The sequence below is a fragment of the Vulpes vulpes genome, chromosome 1 (assembly GCF_048418805.1).
Source record: "Vulpes vulpes isolate BD-2025 chromosome 1, VulVul3, whole genome shotgun sequence".
In the NCBI taxonomy this organism is placed as follows: domain Eukaryota; kingdom Metazoa; phylum Chordata; class Mammalia; order Carnivora; family Canidae; genus Vulpes; species Vulpes vulpes.
In genome coordinates, this window is record NC_132780.1 from 126,084,509 (window position 1) to 126,099,762 (window position 15,254).

The 15,254-nt window shown below is 37.4% G+C and overlaps 1 protein-coding gene across 2 annotated transcripts in view; it reads right to left on the reverse strand.

Annotated features, from left to right (window-relative positions):
• LMLN (leishmanolysin like peptidase) overlaps nucleotides 1–15,254 on the reverse strand; it is an 87,771-nt gene that overhangs the window by 8,230 nt on the left and 64,287 nt on the right. For both annotated transcript variants that reach the window (XM_025990223.2, XM_072728208.1), the window contains exons 14-16: nucleotides 14,145–14,304; nucleotides 11,987–12,117; nucleotides 3,736–3,946 (exon numbers count right to left, since the gene is read on the reverse strand). In XM_025990223.2, the coding sequence (XP_025846008.1) occupies nucleotides 3,736–3,946; nucleotides 11,987–12,117; nucleotides 14,145–14,304 (502 nt within the window). The remainder of the gene's footprint in view (nucleotides 1–3,735; nucleotides 3,947–11,986; nucleotides 12,118–14,144; nucleotides 14,305–15,254) is intronic.

The following is a 15,254-nucleotide window of genomic DNA, read 5'->3' on the forward strand; positions in this document are numbered from 1 at the left end:
CCTTTGCTGACTGTGCCCTGTATCTCTTCGCTATAACAAATCTTAGCCACAAGTACAAAGACAGCCTGAGTCCTGTGAGTCCTAGAGAGTCACCAAACCCAGAGGTGGTCTCAGGCACCCCGGGGCACCCCACATGTACCAGTCTCCTAAAACTGACACTCTACTTATCAGCTCATGTCTGTAGAAAGCCCCCAGGGTTGGGAAAGAAAGGAAACTAAATCTTAGAGGTGGAGAAACTCTGAGGTGTAAATGAATGTAGCCCTCCATTTTCAACCAGACTGTGGAACAGGCAAAGGGCTACACAGTTCCATTAAAAAAAAAATACCTCCAACTGAGAAAATGAAATTGTGCATAACATCTTTATTATTCAATTCTAAAAATGTCAGACTATGATAAAATCACATAGGTCATTTAAAATCTCATAGATCTTAGGTCAGAGCTTTAATTGAGAATTCATGAATTCTACTTTTATAACTCTCAGAAACGGGTCATCAGTCTTAGTTTACACATCTTCAATAATGGGAAACGCCCCATTCTCAAGGCAGTTCTTTCCTTTACTCTCCTGGACTAATGACTGAAAGGATTTAACTGAAATCTGTCTCCCTACAACTTTGTTCTGTTAGTCTCAGTTCTACTCTAGAGTCTGAGACAATGAGAAAAAATATACCTCAGTGAAAACCACTTTGCCTCTACTAGCCCATCTTTCTTTATCACTTTGTGCATGTGTTTTTGTGTCCCCGCACCTTTCTCTTCTTTGTGTACCGGTATGTCAATCCCTTCTTTAAGTATCTTTTCCAGTGTCTTTTCCTTTCTTCTGCCTCACCTACTCGTAACACAGGCATACTTCCGAGATATTGAGAGTTCAGTTCCAGACCACCACCATTAGGCAAGTATTGCAATAAGTCAAGTCAAATGAATTTTTTTTCCTGGTGGATTTAAAAGTTGTATTTACACTGTACTGAAGGCTATTAAGTGTGCAATAGCATATGTCTAAAAAAATGTACAGACCTTAATTTAAAAGTACTTTGTTGTTCAAAACTTCTAACCAAAAAAAAAAAAAAAAAAAAAAAAAAAAAACCAAAAAACAAAAAACAAAACTTCTAACCATTATCTGAACTTTCTAGAAGTTATAGTCTTTTTGGCCAGTGGAGGGTCTTCATTTGACGTTGACGGCTGCTGACTGGTTAGGGGTGGTAGCTGCTGAAGGTTGGGGTGGTTCTGGCAATTTCTTAAAATAAGACAACAATGAAGTTTGCCACATTGATTGACCTTTCCTCTCACAAATGATTTATTTCTCTGTAGCACATGATGCTATTAGATAGCATTTTACCCACAGTAGAACTTCTTTCAGATTTGGAATCAATTCTCTCAAACTCTGCCACTGATTTATCAACTAAGTTTATGTCATATTCTAAATCCTTTGTTGTCCTATCAATAGTCTTCACAGGATGTGCACCAAGACTAGTTTCCATCTCAAAAAACCACTTTCTTTCCTCATCTGTAAGAAGCAACTCCCTCATCCATTCAAGTTTTATCATGAGATTGCATCAATCTAGTCACATCTTCATGACTGTTTCCCCCACATCTGTGCTTACTTCCTCCCCTGAAGCCTTGGACTCTCAAAGTCATGCATGAGGGTTGAAATCATCTTCTTCTAAATTCCTGTGAATGTGGGTATTTTGACTTCTTCTCCAGAAACACAAATGTTCTTAATGGCATTTAGAATCGGGAACCCTTGCCAGAAGGTTTTCAATTTACTTTGCTCAAATCCATCAGAAGAATCACTATCTATATCTTATAAAATATATTTCTTAAATAGTAAGACTTGAAAGGCAAGATTACTCCTTGATCTGTGGGCTGCAGAATGGATGCTGTGTTGGTGGGTATGAAAACAACATGAATCTCATGGTTCATTTCCCTGGAGCTCCTGGATGACCAGGTGTATTCACAACGAGCAGTAATTTTTAAAAGGAGTCCTTTTTTTCTGAGAAGTAAGTCTCAATAGTGGGCTTAAAATAGTAAACCATGCTGGAACAGATGTGCTGTCTTCCAGGCTTGTTTCATTTACAGAGCAAAGGCAGAGAGGATCTGGTCTAATTCCCAAGGGCCCTAGGATTGTCAGAATGGTAAATGAGCACTGGCTTCAATTTCAAGTTCCTGCATTAGCCTCTAACAAGAGAGCCAACCTATCCTTGGAAGCTTTGAAGTCAGGCCTGACTTCTCTCTAGCTATGAATGACCTAGATGGTATCTTCTTCCATTGGAAGCTTCATCTACATTGAAGATCTGTTGTTTAGTATAGCCACTTCCACTACATCTGAGCTAGATCTCCTGGATAATTTGCTGCAGCTAATACAATAGCACCTGCTGCTTCCCCTTGCACTTTTATGTTACAGAGACAGCTTCTTTCCTTAATCTCATGAAACAACCTCTGCTAGCTTTCAACTTTTCTTCTGCAGCTTCCTCACTTCTCTTTGCCTTCCTAGAATTAATTGAAGAGAATTAGAGCCTTGCTGTGGGTTAGTTTGGCTTAAGAGAATGTTGTGGCTGGTTTGATCTTCTATCCAGATAACTCGGACTTTCTTCACATAAGAAATAAGGCTGTTTCACTTTTTAAAAATCATTCTTGTTTGTATTCACTGTAATATCATTTTTCGTTTCAAGAACTTTTCCTTTGCATTCACAACTTGGCTAACTGACATGACTAGCTTTTGACATGCTAAGTTGAGTCATTTCTAGCTTTTGATTTCAAGTGACAGACATGTGATTCTTCCTTTAACTCGAACACTTAGAGGACATGGTAGGGTCATTAATTGGCCTAATTTCAATATTGCTATATCTAAGGGAATAGGGAGGACTGAGGAAGGGGAAGGAAATGGGAATGCTGGTAGGTGGAAGATGTCAGAACACACAGAATTACCAATTAGGTTCGCTGTTTTATGAGTGTGGTTCCTGGTGCCTCCCAAAGAACACACTACAATAACATCAAAGATCACTGATCAGAGTTCACCATAATAATAATTAAAAAGTTTAAAACACTGTGAGAATTACCAAAGTGTGACACAGAGATGTGAACTGAGCCAGTGCTGTTGGGAAAGTGGTGCTCGGTACTGGCAGAGCTGCTGACACAGTTGGCACACACCTTTCATTTTATTTATTTGAGAGAGAAAGAGAGAGAGCGTGCATGAGAGACAGCATGAGCAAGTGGAAGGGAGAAGCAGACTCCCTGCCGAGCAGGGAGCTGGATAACTTGATCCCAGGACCTGAGCAGATGGCAGACACTTAACCAACTGAACCACTCAGGTGCCCTCCATTTGTAATAAGTGCAGTATCTGTGAGGTGCAATAAAGAAGAATAAAACGAGGTATGCCTGTATAACTGAAATACATTTAACTGCTTTTTGCGTTTAATGAGAATTTTGTTTACACTTGATTTCAAAATGAATGGTGGAAACATTGTTTTTGTAATCTTGAATGAATTTTATTTTTTTATTTTTTATTTTTTTTTTGCAAATCAGAGGATCTTTAGACAGAAAAGTTCCTTATCCTTGCTTTTACTGAACGGAAGTGTCATATTTACTCACCTTCAATTTCTAACAATGTGGGAAGGAGGCTTTCTCATAAAACTGCAATTAGAAGAGAAGATGCTCCACCTGTTTTAGAATTTCCTTGAAGGGAATTTCCAACATTATATAAGAAAAGTCCTTGTCTTTACTCCAACCACAGAGACTACTCACCTAGTGGCAGAGCTCGGGTCAAGTTAGCAGCTGGAGGATCTCTTTCTGGAGGACAGAGCTCACAGAAGTCCCAACAAGATGGGCAGAGTAGGTTACCGTCATGAATCCAGCCATTCATCTGAATACTGACGCGGAGGACCTGTCCAGCTCGACTACACAAATATGAAGTGTTCTGAACCCAAACTGTCAGACCTTGAGGAGAACAAGAAACCTTCAAATAGGAAAAGAAAAAATCAGGTCAATAAGATTCTCATATATGATATTATGAGCCTTTTTTCACCTACAGGAAAATACATTAGAATTTACTAAAAATGTTGACTATAAAACACAATCTGGGATATAGGCATATCTTTAATCTCATATAAAGTTAAATTATTCAGGTCTAAAAGAACTTTCACTCTGGGGTAGCAGTTCTTAAACTTTTACTTTAGCACTTTCAAAAAAATCTGAGGAAAGCTATGGACACTTTTCTGTAAATACATAAGACAGCACACAACTTACAACTTGGATTCATAGACCCCTGAAGCCAAGTTGTCAAGAATAACATTTCTGTAGGGGCACCTGGCTGGTTCAGTCGTAGAACATGCAATGCAACTCTTGATCTCAGGATTGTGAGTTTGAGTTCCACATTGGGTGTGGAGACTAGTGAAATATAAAAAAACTTACAAAAAAATAATAAAACCTTAAAAAAAACATTTCTGTAGATTATAGTATCCTCATTATACTTCAGCTGAAACCTTTGTCAAAGAGCCATTATTCAGTATGTCATTTTCTCCACAAGTCGTAAGTTTTGTAAATCAAATTTTTATTATTTTAAATTATAAAAATAATATATGCTCATTGTAAAAAAAAAAAAAGAAAGAAAGAAAAAGTAATACAGCACAGAAATGTGCATAGTAAAAGTTTTTTATTCTTTTTCACTATCCCAGATCTGCTCAGGTATAAAAATGGTCCTAGTCGGGATCCCTGGGTGGCGCAGTGGTTTGGCACTTGCCTTTGGCCCAGGGCGCGATCCTGGAGACCCGGGATCGAATCCCATATCGGGCTCCTGGTGCATGGAGCCTGCTTCTCCCTCTGCCTGTGTCTCTGCCTCTCTCTCTCTCTGTGTGACTATCATAAATAAATTAATTAATTAAAAAAAAAAGGTCCTAGTGATTATACATGGACTGGTAACATCTTTAAAGGTAAGACTCGGGACACCTGGGTGGCTCAGTGGTTGAATGTCTGTCTTTGGCTCAGGGCATGATTCCGGGATTCTGGGATTGAGTCCTGCATCAGGCTCCCTGTGAGAAGCCTGCCTGCCCCTCTGCCTGTGTCTCTACCTCTCTCTCTCTCTCTCTCATGAATAAATAAATAAAATCTTTTTAAAAAATAAATAAAGGTAAGACTCATATCTTAACTGCAAGGGGTAACTAATAAAGTCAATTTTATTTTATTATTTAAGATTTTATTTATTTATTCATGAGAGAGACACGTGCACACACACAGAGGCGGAAACACAGGCAGAGGGAGAAGCAGGCTCCATGCAGGGACCCCGATGGGGGACTCGATCCCGGGTCTCCAGGATCAGGCCCTGGGCTGAAGGCGGCGCTAAACCGCTGAGCCACCTGGGCTGCCCTAAAGCTAACTTAAAAAAACAAAACAAAACAAAACAAAACAACAAAAAAAGAATTTTTCTTTCTTTCTTTCCTTTTCCTTTCTTTTCTTTCTTTTCCTTTCTTTCTTTCTCTCTCTCTTTCTGAGATAGGGAGGTGTACAAGGGACAGAAGGGGAAGGACATGGAATCTGGAGCAGACTCTAGGTTAAGCATGAAGCCCAAAAAAGGGCTCCATCTTATGACCATGAGATCACGACCTGAGCCCAAACCAAGACGATGTTTAAACAACTGAACCGGTGCTACCATTAAAGCTAACTTTTTTTTTTTTTTTTTTAAGATTTAAGAGTTTATTTATTTATTCATGAGAGACACACAGAGAGGTAGAGACATAGGCAGGGGGAAAAGCAGGCTCCCTAAGGGGAACCTGATGCAGGATTTGATCCCAGGACCCCAGGATCAGGATTCGAGCCAAAGGCAGATGCTCAACCACTGAGCCACCCAGGCATTCCTAAAGCTAGCTTTTTTTTTTCTAAAGCTAACTTTTAAAAAAATTTTAAATGTCTTCTTCAAAGGTGTTTCTTTCTTCTTCTTCTTTTTTTTTTTTTAAAGATTTTTTTTTAAGAACAATTTATTATTTTTTTTAAATTTTTTTTTTAATTTTTTATTTATTTATGATAGTCACAGAGAGAGAGAGAGAGAGTCAGAGACACAGGCGGAGGGAGAAGCAGGCTCCATGCACCGGGAGCCCGATGTGGGATTCGATCCCGGGTCTCCAGGATCGCGCCCTGGGCCAAAGGCAGGCGCCAAACCGCTGCGCCACCCAGGGATCCCTTTTTTAAAGATTTTATTTATTTATTGAGAGACACAGAGAGAGAGAGAGGCAGAGACACAGGCAGAGGGAGAAGCAGACTCCACGCAGGGAGCCCTATGCGGGACTCGATCCTGTGATTCCGGGATCATGCCGTGGGCTGAAGGCAGGTGCTAATCCACTGAGTCACCCAGGGATCCCCATTCAAAGGTGTTTTCTTTTTTTTTTTAATATTTTATTAATTTATTCATGAGAGACACAGGGAGAGAGGGCAAAGACACAGGCAGAGGGAGAAGCAGGCTCCATGCAGGGAGCCCGACGTGGGACTCGATCCTGGGCCTCCAGGATCACGCCCTGGGCCAAAGGCAGGTGCTAAACCACTGAGCCACCCAGGGATCTTTCAAAGGTGTTTTCTAAAAAGACTTCTCACTAATTTCAATTATGCTACTTCACTTTAAATATTTCTGGAACTTCTCTCCTGGGCCTATCTTCAAACCAAGTGTGTGATTCTGAGTAAGTCTGATGGTGGCAAATTTTTACTTTGCAAGTCAATGTAATTTTTAGAAATACTCCAAAATTGCCCAGAACCAACTTTGATAAAGGTAGTTGACTAAACTAGTTAACATTAAGTTAATATGGGTGTGATGCAAAATACTACATTTGATTTTCTGGGTAGCCCCGGTGGCGCAGCGGTTTAGCGCCGCCTGCAGTCCGGGGCGTGATCCTGGAGACCCTGGATCGAGTCTGACGTCAGGCTCTCTGCATGGAGCCTGCTTCTCCCTCTGCCTGTGTCTCTGACAATCTCTGTCTCTATGAGTAAATAAATAAAATCTTTAAAAAAAAAAAAAAAAAAAAAAAGAAACACTGATTTTCTTAGGAGGCTATTAAACTATTACTAAAGGCAATTTCAAAAGAGGAGTTCCAAAAATGTATTTCAACAACTGAGTCATTTTTTAAATAACTCTAACTTCAACTAAGTTTAAATATAATACTAATTTGGAAATTTAAGTTCTAATAAGCTCAAGAAAACAAAGTGTAACCTCTTCTGTAAGTCTGTCCCACATCTAGTTAGCGCTGCCATAACTACAGTGCAATGTAATTATTCTTTTAAGTGAAAATTGCCTGAATACTGTGCTCGGTGGCCAAAAAGGATACCAAAGAAGCCCATGACACAGTGCCTGTCCTGTAACAGCTTTAACTGAGGCGAGAAGGGTGGCATATGAATCCCCCTTGCCCCCAGATTTAATAGTGTCAGACTGTTTTATGATTAAGAGTCAATGTTGGAAGGTGAAGGGACTGTAAAGTATCCTTCAAACAGAGAAGGCACTGTGAGACTGAAAACTGAAGCAGGCATCTCCATACACTTTATACACTTTAATTCAGGGAGGATTGGGCAGATAGTGATCTGGACAGCTGTGTAGCTCTTCTCTGCAAAGTCCAGACTTCAGTATTCAGATTTTATAAAGCAAGGTGACAAGCAGAAGGTCATGTAGTAAGATCGAAAGGCTCACATGCACTTCAAAGATTTCACAAGCATCCAACAGAACACTGATCTTTAATAGACCTGCGGTGCCCGGATGCCTGGGTGGCTCAGTGGTGGAGTGTCTGCCTTTGGCTCAGGGTGTGATCCCAGAGTCCTGGGATAGAGTCCCACATTGGGCTCCCTGCGGAGAGCCTGTTTTTCCCTCTGCCTGTGTCTCTCCCTCTCTTTCTCTCTGTGTCTCTCATGAATAAATAAATCAAATCCTAAAAAAAAAAAAAAAAAAAAAAGACCTGTGGTGCCATCTGTGAGTCAGGAGGAGGAAAGACTATGTTATCTCTAATAGATTCATGGAAGGCGAAAGCAAGCCTCCCTGCATTCCAGCCTTGGCAGGCATTTCTAAGGTATGTATATTAATCTCCAAGGGGCCTGGAACACATAACCCCAAGAGAGTTCATCAATCAGACATGAACAAGGTGGAGGGCTAAAGATGGAATCAGTATTGTCATCACTTTTACAATCAAAAAATGGTAGAAACAAGAACAATAAAGCTGGGAAAGTTTAATAGAAGAAAGAACATTTATATCCTAAAGATGTGCATGGAATTTGGATTGCAGTGAGGGAGAAATGTGACCTGGTGGACTGTGTTAGAATCGGGGTGGGTAAGGATGGTAATCAGGTAGGGACGGGAGAAAGTGAAAGGGATGTGGACAGATCAAATAAGCACATTGAGGACAAAGAGAGCCAAACTTCCCCCCTGAGAAAGGAGTTATAAATATGGAAAGGGAGAAAACTAAGCTGAACCCTTTAGTTTTGGACTGGAATTAAAGATACTGGTACAAACTCATGGTTATATACATACACATATGGGTATATATACAAATTACACACACACATATATTTCCTGTATCTGTTTACCAAGAGGGCATGGGGAGTAGCTATACCCCAGTGGCAATGAACAGTGTATCTAACAATCGATCTTAGTCTCTTAAACACCACACTCCATTAAAATAAACTAGAGCTCCTTGAAGAATTAGTTGACGCAAGAATGGGGCAAAGAAAGTAAAGATAAATATAGAATATCTTATGCCAGAAAGCAAGGAAATATTCAAAGAAAGATGAGGAAAGGCCAGAAGGACACAGAAACCAGCCTAAAGGGGCCTCCTCTAGCCAAATCTGGGGAAACTTAAGTATCAAAATAAATAATAATAGTAATGGTAATACCTTGAATAAAATGGAATCCATGACCCACTGTTGATATAAATATGTAAATTAATAAAATGGAAGTTTGATAAAAAAATCATTGACATAGTTCTTTTCTACAAAATACTTATTAATTACAAAGAAAATTAGTAAGAAAAGAGTAACTGATAGTGAGGAAGCCTAGTAGACACCAACAAGTTAACCTCAGCAGTGAAAGGACAAATCAAGAGTGTACCATCAGAAGGACATGAGCATCACTTCTGTGATATTATTGCCCAAAATACATGACCTCAATTCTATCATGAGGAAATATCAGACAAACACAAATTGAGGCACATCCTAGAAAAAAAAATAGCTTATAATTTTTTTAAATGTCAGAGTTATAAAAGTCAAAAGACTGAGGAACTGTTCTAGACTGAAGGAGACCAGAGACATGACAACTATGCAACATGTGATATTAGTCCAGATCCTATTGCTATAAGGACATTATTGGGACGATCATAAAAACTTGAATAGGATCCAAGAATTAGATGTATTTTCCTTCCCTCCCCTCCCTCCCCTCCCTTCCCCTTTCCTTTCCTTCCTCCTTCTTTTTCTTTTTCTTTGATAGGATTGTGGTTATGTAAAGGGATGTCCTTGTGTATAAGAAATATACAAAGTACTTGGGGAGGAGGGTGAAACATGTCAGCAATTTGCACTTCAATGACTCAAAAAAATTGTATAGCATTCTTCCAACTTTTCTGTCAAAAGAAGTAAAACAGGGCAGCCCAGGTGGCTCAACAGTTTAGCGCCGCCCTCAGCACAGGGCCTGATCTTGGAGACCCGAAATGGAGTCCCACATTGGGCTCCCTGCAAGGAGCCTGCTTCTCCCTCTGCCAGTGTCTCTGCCCCCGCCCCCTGCCCCGTCTCTCATGAATAAATAAAATATTTAAAACAAAACAAAAACAAAATAAGTAAAACCACAAAAAACAAAACAGCTAATCCATGTTAAGTGTTCGGAGATTATACATATTTTCCCATATAAATGGTGGTTGGTATTAAATTAACAAAATAAAAATAAATAAATAAATAAATAAATTAACAAAATCAACTGACAACTCTAAGTACAGGGAAGCCAAGTACATTCAATCTTTATAGATGGTATTGCAAATCTGCATAATCACTTTGTGGTGCTGTGATGTTGATAAACTACTAAAACAGCCTGAAGATGGGATGCCTGGCTGGCTCAGTCAGTAGAGCATATGACTCTTGATATCAGGATCATGAGTTCAAGCCCCATGATGGGTGGAAAGTTTACTTTAAAAATCAAAGAAATAATAAAATAAAATAGCCTGAAGATGTCATCCTCCTATTATAGTTGCCACTGTTCTAGCTTTATCCTCTTTAATATTTTCACTTAAGGGAATTTATTTCAAAAATTATCTTTGTGAATGTGCTTATAAAAGCATATTTTTATCATGAAAAGTAAAAATTAACTCGATTATATAACAAGGAAATGATTTCCTTAATTATGATACTTTAAAAAGATGTAATGTCTTATGGCCACAAGGAATAACAATTATTCCTGGTTGGCTCAGCCAGTAGAGCATGCGACTCTTGATTTCAGGGTTGTGAGCTGAAGCCACACAATGCTGGTAGAGTTTACTTAAAAAAAAAAAAAAGTAATTTTTATTATCGGAAAAATCTGGAAGAGGTGTTTTGCTCCACATAAAAAGTATGAAGTGAAGGCAATAAAACAAAATTTTATGTTATGTTTACAACCAGGTCAAAACTATGAATTTAATAAATACATAAATCTGCAATGGAATTTATCAGAAAATGGCTGCTGAATTATAGTTGTCAGATTATAGCTGAAAAGTATTTATTTTGAATTGTCTTTTATAAGATTTCCAAGATGATTTTATATGAATTCTATGATATATGAATTCTATCTCAAAAAACCTGTTACCAAAAAAAGTTAATTTCATAAGTAACTTTAAAAGTAATAATTAAATTCCCAGCTACAGAAGTCCATTTAGATCTTCCAGCTGCAGGGAACCCTGGGTGGCTCAGTGGTTGAGTATCTGCTTTTGGCTCAGGTCGTGACCCCCGGGGTCCTGGGATCGAGTCCTGCATCAAACTCTCAACAGGGAGCCTGCTTCTCCCTCTGCCTGTGTCTCTGCTCTCCGTGTCTCTCAAGAATAAATAATTAAAATTAAAAAAAAAAAGATCCTGTAGCTGCAAAGGTACAAAAAATTCTTATTTTTCAGTTCTCAGGATCATACTTTCTACCTTGATATCTATCAGTAGAGTATGTGATATTCTTTAAGTTGGATGCTCCTAAGTTATAGAATGCTTGTATCTTAGTAAGTTTTTATTTTTATTTTTTAAAGATTTTATTTATCTATTCATGAGAGACAGAGAGGCAGAGGCATAGGCAGAGGGAGAAGCACCACTGAGTCACCCAGGTGTCCTTTAGTAAGTTTTCAATAAAGTGTTGCAGTCATTTAAAATCAGATGTGCAGGGGCACCTGGGTGGCTCAGTGGTTAAGTGTCTGCCTTTGGCCCAGGTCATGATCCTGGGGTCCTGGGATCGAGTTCTGCATCAAACTCCCAACAGGGAGCCTGCTTCTCCCTCTGCCTATGTCTCTGCCTCTCTCTCTGTGTCTCTCATGAATAAATAAATAAAATCTTAGAAAATAAAAAACAAAATCAGATGTGCAAATGATACAATTAAGAAAAAATAGTTTGCAACCTTTGGATTTCTAATTATAAAGGAGAAAAGCTATTATTAATCTGTAGTTGATTTATTAATTCTTAAATCCATGCTTTACTCAGATCTTATGAAATAAATTGCAAATTTTTTCTATGATAAAGTAATATTTGTTCAAAAAAATTACATATATTCCATTATTTCCTTGGGATATATGCCCAAAGTAAAATTATTATAAAACTTGCTGATATATAACAATTATACATTTTTTTAAACAAATGGAAAAAGGTACTTTCTCTCAAAGAAATGACAATATTTTCACAAAACATAAGCATCCAAACTAATATTTACATAAATAAATAAGTTAAAGGTATTATCAGTACATTACATTAAAAATATAAAACGTATTTTAAAATATAAAAACCACTGATAACAAGACAAGTTTATATAACATTTGATCATATAGTTTACCTGATAACACCCACTCCCCCAGTCTGGGTAACTCAGCTTCCTCTCACACTTTTCCATGACAAATGCTGATTTCTGAATTAGACAAACTGAATGAGGTCCATACTTTTCAGCACCATAGTTTTTAAAAAGATCTGAAGCAAACCAGAGAGCATCTCTTAAAAATTGACTTTTGGCTCAAAGAACAAGAAACTGAAGCATCCCATTCTTGTGGTTAAAAGTTGCTTTAAAGATCAAACATGTTTAATGGAAATTTTCATTAAAAAAACTCAAGACAAACAGGGGTCGAAAATCAAACTGGATTCTCAATAAAGGACTTAAGTGGGAGGAAATTATTATATCAAAAACCGGAGATAAAACTGGGCCTAAAGTATCTAAATTACATAAACAGAGGAAATAGCACTAAGAATCATCTTTACTGGTAGTCTAAATAGGAGTCACCCCCCAGATGATCCATGATAGATGAAGCTAACTGATTTATATAATGAAGGCTTTTTTAGAGTGTTGCAAAAACTTTTTGGAAAGTTTTCTTGCATTTTCATCTTATGCTATGTCCTGGAGGCCCCTATATAACATGCTTATCCAGTTTCAGACTAAACACAAGCATGCAGAGGTACAGGATGGATTAAAGGACTTCTAAATAGCTAACAGACAAGGGATGAGGCTCTTAAGCCCTAGTGATAGATTGTTTTCTTTACACTTAATATAACTAAGTTTCATCTTTTGAAAACACAGAGTTCTTAAAGATAGGTATTTTATGTCAGTTTTGAAAAAACTTAATTATGTAAGTTAAGAAAGAAAATGTAATACAGAGTAAAAGAACTTAAAAAAAACTTTTTTTGGTATTTATGAGTATTTCAAAGTTCTTGAAAAACAAAGTGATCATCATCAAAAAAAGAAAAGGGGATGGTCAGCAAACTACAGCTCTCAGGCCAAATCCTGAAGGCTACCTGTTTTTATAAATAAAGTTTCATTGGAACACTGCGATTAATTTACATATTGTCTATAACTGCTTTCACACTGTAATAGCAGAGTTCAGTAGTTCCAACAGAGACCGCATGACCTACCTACCAAGTTTAAAATATTTACTATCTTTCTCTTTACCATAAATGTTTGCCAACTTCAGCCCTAAAACAATAAAGTGTGATACCATATCTTTGGCAAACCCATAATTGACAGATGTCTGCATTTCTCAGCTCTAACATGGAACTGCTGAGTAGTTATAAGTTTTTGGACATTTATTAAATAGGTGAGTGATGAAAAAAATGACTGTACAAATCTAGTTAAAACTATCATGTTTAAAAACAAAAGGAAAAATCATTATAGTTATTTAAAATGTAAATAACAGAGTATGTAATGAAGTATGGAATAAGGGGGGGATAAAAAGGACCAGGTTAGAAATTTTGATGACCACAGAGTTAAAAACTACCTATTGCTCTCTATTAACATACCAGGTGTGATAACATTTTGTTTACAAAGGTGAATACCCAACTGTCATAGAGTTTATGGGTATTAAAAGGGAATAAATAATATGGCAATACATCTTATTAGCCATAGGATAACAGTATTATTCTGGTATCTGGAGAATGACATGTTACTTATAATTACATAAAATGTACACTCTTTAGAAGAGAAAAAAATAGGACACCTAATATGATTTAATTAAAAAGAGCTCTGCATTGGAGGATCTTACACTGGCACCAATTAACTGTATTATTTAGTGTCTCTGTTCACCTGTGAAATTCAATAATATGTTCTCTGTCTCTCACATCAGGTTTTTAGAAGACTAAAAGGAAATGATAAAAATAAAAGTGCTTTGCAAGTGAAAAGTGTCATGCAGATGTAAGGTACAACCAAAACGTAGTATGTGCACATATGTGCAAATGTATCTAGACAACTAACAATCCTTGTTATGTGTCATAGTTCTAAGCATTTGCTATGAGAATTCATTTAGTTCTCACAAGTACTCCATAAGACAGGTATTATCACCTTGGTACAGAGAAGGAAACTGAGGCACAGAGAAGTTAAGTTACTTCTAACAAATGGATACCAGTGGAATGACAACAGAAATTCAGTCTGGCTCCTGGGTCTGTGCCCTTCATCCCTTTGTATATTGTTGATATGTAATTTTACACAACATTTCATTTCATAGACTACTAACCTGGTTGATTTTCCAGTATTCTACAATCTGAGCTGCGCTGATATTCACCACTTAAATGCCAACTGAATTCCTGGCTGAAAGGGCAGTAGTCAGCAATTTCTACTGAACCACCATAATAAGGCAAATCTTCTGTAGGAATTCCACTTAGTTCATCGAAGTACTACAAAAAAAAATTATTAGGAAAACAGAAAGTAAGAAATATTTTGTATCATCAAAACAAAGTCCACAATTTATAGCAACCCTTTAAGGCTGCATAATATAAAAAAGATATTATTGTACTTTTCTTCATATATAATAGAACATAAAGACAGTAATATACAACCTGTGGGGTATTTCGAGGTTGTTATAGTTACTTTTCTTCATATATATTAGGACATAAAGACCGTAATATACTACCTGAGGGGTATTTCGAGGCTGTTATGGTTTTAGAAATAGGCAAGGTAAGTATATTGGTCTAAGTTTTTAAATTAGATGACAAATTTGACTAATGTTTTAAAAAGATAAATAGGAAGATTTTCAAGAGTTAACAAAACACAAAACTAATCCAGAGAATTAAGATATTTTAAATATAATGTACTTCAAATGTTTTTAGAAGACTTAATTTATGTGTTTTGACAAACCTGGAAAAATAAAACTGTGATAAAATGAATGAGATCATACTTAAAAAATAGTTTGGGGGTGCCTGGGTGGCTCAGTTGGTTAAGTGTCTGCCTTCAGTTCAGGTCATGATCTTGGGGTCCTGGGATAGAGCCCCACACTGGGCTCCCTACATATGGAGGGGTCTGTTTCTCCTTTTCCCTCTGTCCCTTCTCATCACCCCTGCTCATGTGCATTCTCTTTCTCTCAATAAATAAAATCTTTAAAAAAATACTTTGAACACCAAAAGAATAAGGCATCAGATAAATTTTAAAGATTTCACATTTATACCAACTCCATGAATTATATTACTATGCCTAGAAATACAGTTGCTATCTTATGATGTCTGGAAGCATTCAGTGGGGTCGGGTCATAAACACAGATAGGAAGCTCAAAATTTACCAGCTATCATTTTAAATTATCTTCTGAGATACCACTTCTGACTACAGAATCCTTTTAAATGGCAGGCAGAAA